General features: G+C 40.9%; 1 protein-coding gene across 7 annotated transcripts in view; it reads left to right on the top strand.

Moving 5' to 3' along the window:
* The first annotated feature begins 4,738 nt into the window (after window positions 1–4,738).
* The window catches only part of DENND5A (DENN domain containing 5A), a 68,176-nt gene continuing 63,010 nt past the window's right edge, over window positions 4,739–9,904 (top strand). For 2 of the 7 annotated variants that reach the window (XM_063289436.1, XM_063289437.1), the window contains exon 1: window positions 4,750–5,139. In XM_063289436.1, the coding sequence (XP_063145506.1) occupies window positions 5,007–5,139 (133 nt within the window). In that variant the 5' untranslated portion in view covers window positions 4,750–5,006. Of the gene's footprint in view, window positions 5,140–9,904 lie in introns of all 7 variants that reach the window. The other 5 variants (XM_063289440.1, XM_063289439.1, XM_063289441.1 and 2 more) reach the window with 5 other exon arrangements.

Here is a 9,904-nt window from a genome sequence, read left to right as displayed (position 1 = left end):
AAAATTATAATCCAATCGAATCATATATATCAGGCTTGCTAACAGCCTGGCCTCAGCACCTGAGGAAAAAGCCAGATCTTTAAGACTTACTTGAGGGGTAGCAATGTTGGTGCAGTCTGAATCTCAAGGGTAATGCTGTTTCATAAGACAGGGACCAGCAGACACACCTCCTGGGTCCCATTAGATGACACTGTTTCAGAGAAGGGACCTGTTGGATTTGGCTGATAGGGCAAATATAATTGGGGATAGGTGGTTAGATGGACAGATAGAAATGGGAACAGGGAGTCCCGCAAATAATTGGGTCCTGTGCCACATAGGGCCGTGTGCCCTATTGACTACTAAATGTCCACAAATTTGCCAACGTGCCATACCTATCAGAAACAAAGAGCCTATCAGCAATCACTGGTCCTGGTGCCATATGATAGGGTAGGTATGTAGGTAGATTTATTTATTTATTATTTATCAAATTTGTCACTGCCCATCTCCTCCCACCAGAGGGACTCTGGGCAGTTTACAACAACAATCAATAAACAATAAATATACAATAAAAGTACAACATGTAAAATTCAGTATCTAAAAATACAATTATGGGTAAATAATAATTATAGATAAAAATAGAGTCCAAATGGCAGATAACAATAGACTTTCCTTTTTAGAAGTTGTACTACAGCAACATATGAAGGCCTGCCAGTTGAATAAACCACAATTGACTGGGTTTTCAAAATACACCAAGCCATATGCCATGATTTTAAAGCTGAATGGCTGGACTCCATAAAATTTATAGCAGCTTAACATAAAAATTAAAAAGTACAGTGCAAGGTAAATATAAATGAAACATCTATAGTAAAGCAAAGACATCTACAACCCTTGAAGACTTAGATGTGTTCCCTGGCATGGAGGTCAGATTGTTTGTTGAAGCCTGTAAGGTTGTTTGATTATGGCAGATCGGCTTTTACTTTGGTTATGAGATGGATGGATGGATGGATGATCTTAAATTTGTTAGCCACTCAGAGTCACCATGGTGAGATGTAGACTACTGGATGGACATTCCTGATCACATTCAGTTACTTCATGGGTGGAAGAGCGTCCAAACTGAATTTAGGGAGGTCCTTATTGGGAGTTTTTTTTGTCTTGTGAGTTTTAGATTAAATCTGGTTTATTTGGATTTTCACTTTGGACAGTCCCTCCTGAGAAGTTCTATTTTCACATTTGAAGAACTGGGAGCCTGGTTTGTTTAGGAAGCTTGCCCCAGTAATATGATATGGCTGATGTCTGACATAATGTGACTGGTATTGGATGTAGAATGTCTCCCAGGTTATCCCTGATTTGATTGGGTTTCACCCCATCTCAAGTGTAGAGAAGCACAGTGATAACCTTGAAGAAGGAATGCAAGGGCAGTTGAATAAATACCAGTAAGCCCTGAAAGAGAAAAGGGGGTAAGAAAGAAACTCAAGATTACCCTGTTTTGATTCTTTTTTGTATAAGAGTGGGGATAGGGGCACTCTGTCAAAATTCTGGTATTATACCTTGCAACAATAGAGTTCCAGTAGTCCTTGTAAAATCTGTTTCTTGACCTGGCCTAACTTGACATCAATAACACCTTGGTGTGATCATGATGATATTTCTCTACTGTCATCTGAGGTCTGGAATCCATCAGCTTTTGTGCCATCTCTCCCACACTCTTTATGGTTGTGGGACTCATAACAAATTCTTGTTCAAAGATCTGGCCAAACAGTTGGGCCATGAGTCCACATTGCTTCAGCTCAATGACTTTTTTGATTGAGCTGTCTGCTGCCTTAGGAGTATATGTCCTCTCTACTTTGTAGGCAAAGTCGTGAAGTTCCTTCTAACGTGATCTAGTTCAATCATAGCCAGGAGTTCACCATTATCTCTAATACTGCAAGAGTATTGGATTGCTTGTGGTAGAAGCCAGTGCTCTCTTTAACTTCCCCATTTCTTACTGAAATGTGTGTTTCTTGTCTCCTCTCTCTCTCCCCAGCTGTAAACGTTTATATCTTTCCACTTTTCCCTGGCTGAAAATCATCTTCCCTCTATTCCCTCTGGCATTCCACTTCTTGTTTTTAAAAGAATAAAGCCTTTTATATATATAGGAGGTGAGGGCTGGTTAGGTGGGTAGGGGAATCTGGCTTGGCCTACATGACAAGGAGAACATCTCTGCTAGGTGAAGATTCTGCTTGAGACAGAAGGTATGTATTTTCAGTCTGATAAGCAGGATGGTGTGTCTTGAAAATAAATTAGTATGTTGGAGAATCTCTGGCTGTGTTCATACAAAACTTTAAACTACAAAGCTAGGCAAATTAGTGCACATGCAATTTTACCTGTAATAGTGCAAAACTCTTTAACCAAGATTTATGGCTTACCACATTAGCCAAATCCCAAAACAACTGCCATTTGTCATTTCAGACAAAACTGAATTTGTCTCCTACAACAACCTTATATGCAAGTCCTAATGTTAGAAAACCAAAATGGCAGTTATTCACACAGGAATCCACAGAGCCTGGTAAAGAACCATGTATGGCTAGTGGAGAGATGAAAATGATGAGATGTGCTCATTAACAGCATTTTTGTTTCATGTGTTCAAAACAGTATCTGTATTAGCACCCAGCAGCCCTTTTCTCCTTTCCTTGTTGGCTACATTTGATTCTAATTCAAAGGTAATTGCTATGGAAACTCTTTCAATCAAAAGTTGCCAAGAGCCCCTTGCACGACTTCTTTAATTCTGGATCTTTTGGATACTTAGAGCAAGTGCAGAATGTTGCTGAAGCAATTCAGCCAGTTTCCACAGTTTCTACCGAAGACGAATGAATCCTATAGCAGTACTGGAGCACTTTTGATAATACTACTTCAAAATAAAGTATTAATGTGGAATAAGTTACAACTTGTTATGTACTGCTACTTACGTAAGTATCCAGATCAGTTCTAAAAGAGTTTTTCAGGTGTTTTCTTTATTGTTTGGCACCAAACTCTCTTATTTTTCTTTTAGAATTGTGTAAGACTGCCCAACTCTAACAACTCTTGGTGTATAGCAAAACAATTAAAAGACAAACACACAAGACCCACCACCCACTCTAACCTAAGGCCTGGAGAAAAAGCCAGGTTTTCAGAACTATTTTGAACATGTCCAGGGAAAGGGTCTGATATATGGGGGAGGGGGGAGGGTGGGCAGGATGGTGATCCAGAAGGCAGATGCTTCAGCAGAGAAGACACACTTCCCAGGTCCCATCAGGTGACATTGTTAAATGTATGGGACCTGATGTATGCCATAGAAGACAAACAGCCTTTTAGATAAGCATGTCCTGTGCCAGGAAGGGCTTTAAAGGTAATCATCAAAAAGCACAATTACCTCTCTCCCTGCAAGAGGACTGTGGAATCATTACATTTATTTTTTAAACCTCTAAGAGAAGGTAATAACCAGCACCCTGAAATGCAGCCAGAAGCCTACCAGTGTCTGAAACATTAAACAAGCCTTGTTTTAATTTTTAAATATTCTCAGATTCTTGCATCCTTGGTAAGAAACTTCAAAGTAAGGTGAGATGATTGTGTGGCTATGAGTACAATTTAGTATTACTGTTTCTCTTAATGGCTGGTGGCCTTTCATTCTAAATCACAGAATGGAAAGAATAAAAGGCAAGCAACCAATATTCTGCACATTTCAGGTTATATGGAAAACACAGATGGCAAAGAATAGAGTGAAAGCACAGCAGAGTTAAGATAGAGAATGGGAAATACAATAAAAAGTGCAATTACCTCTCTTCCTGCAAAAGGACTGTGGAACAATTATATTTATCTTTTAAATGTTTTTAAGGAAAACGTTTAAAGAAAAAAGGACATGCTCTTTGAAAGTTAGGGAGCAAAACTCAGAAGCAGTGCTGATGATAAACCTACAAAAAAGAACAATTTGATTCATTAAAGACCTTAAGGACTAATATTAAAAAATGCATTTCCATGCTTAGGATTAAAAGATAGTGGTTCAGAGCATAGTGGGCAACAACTTGAATCAAACTTGAATCAAACTTGAATGTATGTATGTGATCAGTTTCAGGGCTAGTGCTCTGGGATATGTATCCCAGCACATCATACATACGCAGGCCAGTGGAATTTCTTGAATTTCATCCCCCTCACTATTACTCTTCTTGCAAAGCATGCCTATGCTTTCCCAGCTCCTGGACAATGATTCAGGGTGGGTTTGGAACTAGGAGGGAAGTAAATAGTGACAGTGGCAAGGAGATGGGTCCATGCAGGATCATCTAAAGTACTGTAGAGCAGTGCCCTCAAGGTGGAGCTGTCATCCTCTGTAGAGAATTGGGGGTGTACATCTCACAGATAGGTTGCCATGAATAGCATTAATCAAGCTCTGGGTCGAACTCATTGTGTATTCGGGAGGAAAATTAAAAAGTGATGATGGAGGAATGGAATTGCGGTGCAAAGGGAGAGAAGATGCCCTTCCAGATAAAGAAAGCAGGGGGTGAACCGAAAAGATGGGAGAGGATGGGAGGCCCAAAGCTAGAAATAGTCATGACTGAACGCCTCCACAGAAGGAAGATGGAAATACCTACTGCTGTAAAAGCCAGACTCTGCTTGGTACCGAAGAAAGAACCGACAGAGGAGCGGCCTTGATCTCCTCGTAGATCGCTCCACCCCTCAGACATCCACCCGCAAAGGATCACGTCATCCTTTTTGCTCACTGCACATGTGCAGCATTGCGGTTCTTGCTTCCATTCCTCCCCCCTCCTCGAAACATCTGGGCAAGGCGGGCGGGGGGGGGCGGCGAGGGAGCGTCTTGTTATGCGTGTTTGTCCGCCGGTCTGTCGGGCCTGCTTCCGAGCACGGCGCGCGGCCCCGGCCGCTCCGTCATGGAGGCAGCAGCAGCGAGGGCCGCTGAAGCAGGCACAATCGACGAAGCCGGCGCCTCGGCGGCGCCCCCCAATCCCTTTTTTCCCCGCCGGGCGACTTGAGCCGTCCCGCCTCGCAGGGGCTTCTCCAGCATGAGCGGAGGAGGAGGAAGCGACGGTGTTGGCGGCAGCAGCTCCCCTTCCTCTGCTCCCAGCCGGTTCGCCGACTACTTCGTGATCTGTGGGCTGGACACCGAGACTGGCCTGGAGCCGGACGAGCTCTCCGGTGAGTTACTCAGCCTCGCCGTCGCTGGAACCACAGTAGAGTGGACGGCCCGGGAATTTGCTGTCGCCGGATGCATGGCGTCGCTTCGGTGCCCTGGAGGAAGGGAGGAGCGGGAGTACACGGTGGTTTGTCCCTCGTACGGCCAGGGCATCTATGCACTCACCTCCTTCCCCGCGCATCCCTCTCTCTTTCTCTCACACACACACGCACAACACACACACACGCACAACACACACGCTTTTGACAGCCACGCGAACGGAAGAAGCTCCACAAGAGGCTTGTGCGCGCTGCGTTGACCCCCCCAAGAGCGGCCCATTTAGCATAATAGAGCGCGAACTTCTTTTAGGCAACACCCCCCCTCCCCCGGGCTGCCTAACTGGAAAATGACGGTGAGGGGGCCTTGGGGGCTTTCCCCGCTTCGTGCGGGAAGCAAAGGGTGCTCTTGGGGATGATGCTGGAAACAGCTGCCGCTTTGTTTTGGCAACAACAGGAGCTTAATTTTTCTTCGCTCCTTCTTCTCCCTGAGCTATCAGAACATCCGAGCTCCATAATGTGTTGCTTCTTGCTGATACTTTGGAAGGCAGAGGCAGCTTTTAGGATCAGATTGTGTCAGTCTCCACAGTCGCATAATTTTAATTTTGGGGCAGGCTGGTGTGGGGGGAAAATACAGGAAACAGTTTTCGTGGTTTTTCCAGTTTTCAAATCCTTTCCTATTTTCAGATTAACAGCCTTTGGTTCATGTATTTTTGAGCACCACAGATCCCTATGGAGGCTGGTATTAACCATATTAGCCTTACACAAATCCTTAAAAAAATGGTTAAGTTGTAAGCAGAAGGGGAAGAAGAAAAATGAAACTTGGCAGTGGCCGTTAGGAAAATAATTGCAGAAGTATTATTGCAAAATCTGTTACGGCTTTTGGGGCACCTGCAAATATTTTTCCTTCTCTTCTATCTTCTTCCCATATCTATGTATGGATGGATAAACTAATCTTCCTCTTGAGAGAATCACACTATATTGTTGTTAAATGGGTTCAGTACACAACCATAATATTTTCTGAGCTAGCATAATAATTACTGTTATGTGTGAAGTACTTCCAGGATTTAATTACTTTGTATAATCATATTACATTGTTTAAAATGAAGTATATTTACAGGATTGGGAGTATATAACTTTCCATTATAATGTGATCAACTTTATATAAAATAAGCATTGGTACTGCCTTTAATAATCTGTTCCATATTAAAATGGTGGGCTTGTAGAATCTTTTCTTTTTTATTACCACAAGATCCACCAAGCAGCATCATGCTAAACTTAGATGTGATCTGCTTGTTTTCAGATTAGCATGTGGTACAAACATATATTATTTAATAAAGTATTTAATTAAACAAACCATAATGTAGCTTGTTAAAAGAGCACAGCCATACAATATTTACCCAATATATTGAGGTAGTATGCCATTTACCACCCTACCTGGATCAGGATGCTCTGACCATAGTATCTCACACCTGATTAAATACTGCAACATGTTCAACATGGGGCTGCCATTGTAGAGAACATGGAAGCTACTGCTGGCACAAAATTTAGCAGCTAGATTTTTGGTGGGACAACCTGCCAATGTAGAATATATTAAAATTACTGTGTGGATTATCACTGGGCTCCTGGGTCCAATTTAAAGTGCTGGTTGGTGATAGCCACCCAGAGTTCTTCAGCATTGGGGTGGGTTATGAGCACTGTTAAATACATAAATAAATGTAAAGAGTTCTAAGTCAAGTAATTTATTCAGAAACAGTTTAAGTAAGTCTTTACTACTTATAAAACTGAGTGGAGTTTATAATCCTAAACATAATCATTCATTCCTGGTTATAACAACCTTATTTTCAGCAGTAGATTATGGGAGCATTTCATTATTGATGATTGTTAGACCTATCTGAAGTTGGATATCATTGCTAACTTACTTCAAATCACCCAGAATTTCTGAAATGAATCCCAATATGCCTTCTTCATTGTTTGTTCGTACTTATGAAGCACTTTAATAACAGTTATTTCTGGAGTATTATATGGAATAAGACTGTTAACATCTAAGTTCCTTTATGTTAATTGATTATTCTAAAGTATTCTTATTTAATATACAAGATATTTTTTTCATTTAGGAGAACAAAAATCCTGGACCATAAAGACATCAGTGTGCATGCCTGGATTACTTAGTATTTTCCAAATGGGGGATCCAAATCTCATGCTCCAATAGACTCTTGAAACTTCTGATTGTTGAAGCTAGTACACTGAATTGTCTTCAGATATTAATTGGAATTCATGGAGAGTGAGAAAGGACCAACATAATGTGAAAATAACCAGTCATTATTTGTGTAACTTCATTAATTATTTATATTAAAATTTATGATACGTTTCATGTTTTCGGTGCTCCATATAATTGCTTTTGAAGTCATTGTATCCTTATGTGAGCTTATATGAGGATATAATATTTGCATGAAGCCTTATCCGCTCAAGAAATAGTACATAACAATTGCCCCAATTCCTTTGAAATCTTTATGAATATATTACCTTGGACACTTCAGTTTTTATAAATAGACCTTTCTAGAGAGTGGTTCACCTAGTAATTAGCTTAAGTTTGAATTAGCTTGTTTTTGTTCCTACATATAGATGCTGTCTTCACTCTCTCCAACTAAAAAAAATGAGAAGAAACAGAATGTATTGCTGGAACCCTGTGGCCTAATGTATTGCTGTCTTGTCAAAAAATAGTTGTTTTTATTTGTCCCTAAGTCAGTACAAGCAAATACTAGTTTTATGCCGCTTGGAAACATTGCATTTTGTTCATAAAAAGGTAGCAGTAAGCTGAAATAGAAGGACACAGTAACGTATTTTGTTTTTGTACAGTTATTTAAACTGAAGTACTAATGGTTATTCAGTGTATTTATGTTTTGTCTTTCCTCTTGGACTTTCCATTGAATAGGCATTTAAAAAATTGCATGCTCAGTCATATGTCCATCCTGTTAGCACCATTATGGTGGAGATGTGGGGTTAAACGAACATAAAAATAAGATGGTACCTATAAAATCTGATTAATTACTTTAACCTGTTCGATTTTATCCAGGGATATCTTTGTGAAAATGGTTAAGGCATAAACTTTCTACAGTCTATCAGATCGGTGAAGTATTATCCAAGACTCCCTTATCCCCAATTTTAAATATAATTACTAGGGTCAGATAATAAATATTTCATTGCCAATTATTCTTAAATATAGGAACATCTGTCTTATTGCCCAACAGTTCTTATAGTGAACATTGTCAAACAAAGTGAGTATTTCTATCCCTTCTGCTTTTCATTTCCTTCTGAATTCCGTGTTTAGAAATCTCCTGGTCTTGATTCAACCATGAGTGAACATTTTCAGTGCGTTGTAGGGCATAGTGAGAATATACTGTACTTGTACTGTGAGAAGGAGTCTTTGACTGATTTCACACACAGTCCTCAGGATACAATGGCAATTGGGACTGGAATTTCTATCGCTAAATGATGTGGTCGTAAAGCGCGACATCATGCTTTACTGTTGTAACTCCAGGACTGTGTGGATCGTTAAGCGGGAAGAAGTGGGAGTCCTAGGCAAGGAACGTGGGTATGTGTACGGAGATGCACGGGTGGGGTGAGTGCCACAGGCAGGCACTTCTGAGTGCAGGCAGGCTGGCGGGGGCCGCTATGGAGCACAGGGAGGTGGGATGCTATGGAGTACGAGATATCTGGGATCTCCTTGGGAGAAAAAGCATTGGGAGCAACTTGTGACCTTCCCTGCCAGATTCCCCATTGACTGTGCTTGTGGGAAGCCGGCAGAGAAGGTCACAAATGGCAGATAACATGACTGCGACTTGCTATAACATCGTAATCACAAGCTGGGCACCCAAGCACCCAGATCACGATCACATGATCGCGGGGATGCTGTGATGGCCGCAGCTTCGTGGACTGGTCATAAGTCCCCTTCGTTGTTGTTATTTTGAATGGTTGCTGAATGAGTGGTTGTAACTCAAGGATTACCAGTATCCCATGGTTTATTTATTGATGATTTCTAGAATAAGCAACAATTGGTTAGGTCTGTATAACATGCTGTATCACAGCCATGCAAACTGAATTTTGGCTTAGCATGAAGTGTGAGGGAAAAAATGAAAATGGGCGGGGTGTATTTGCCTTGTGTTTATGCTTTTTGCAAACTATACTTATGTGTGGTAAATATTAAAACAATTTGCCCATTTTATGCTTTGTTCTTAGATTTAAAAGTTATGTGGGTTCCTGCTAAAATTTGTTCCAAGATCCATGCTTTGTTCAGTAGATTCTTGTACAGTAAATCTCAGGCTCCTTGAAAGATACGCTTACTGGAGTGAGGGGGCATTGTATAGGTTTTCCTCTACTGATCGTATTTTTATCTGTAGAAAGATCTTTGTGCTACTGAAACAATTTATCCTGCAAGTGGCTATTGTTGAAGTAAAGAATTGGCATTTCAATGGAAAGAGGAGGATAAGGAGGAGGGGAAAGAGCTTTCTAAATAAAACAAAGTAGTTCTGAAACACTAACAGTAATCTGACGGGTATGGCTGTTTTCGGGGTTAAGCATAACTTACTGTTTTCAGAATAACTAAATTTGACTGCGGGAAAATTGTCAGTTGTTGCTGGGACCACTAACAATGCTAAAGGAGATTTATTGTTGCAAAGTTGTAATAAAATACTGTGCCTTCCCAGATGCCAGTTGTTTTTATTCATTGGTT

This window comes from Candoia aspera, chromosome 1, assembly GCF_035149785.1.
Source record: "Candoia aspera isolate rCanAsp1 chromosome 1, rCanAsp1.hap2, whole genome shotgun sequence".
Lineage (NCBI taxonomy): Eukaryota > Metazoa > Chordata > Lepidosauria > Squamata > Boidae > Candoia > Candoia aspera.
This window is presented reverse-complemented; position numbering and strand designations above follow the sequence as displayed.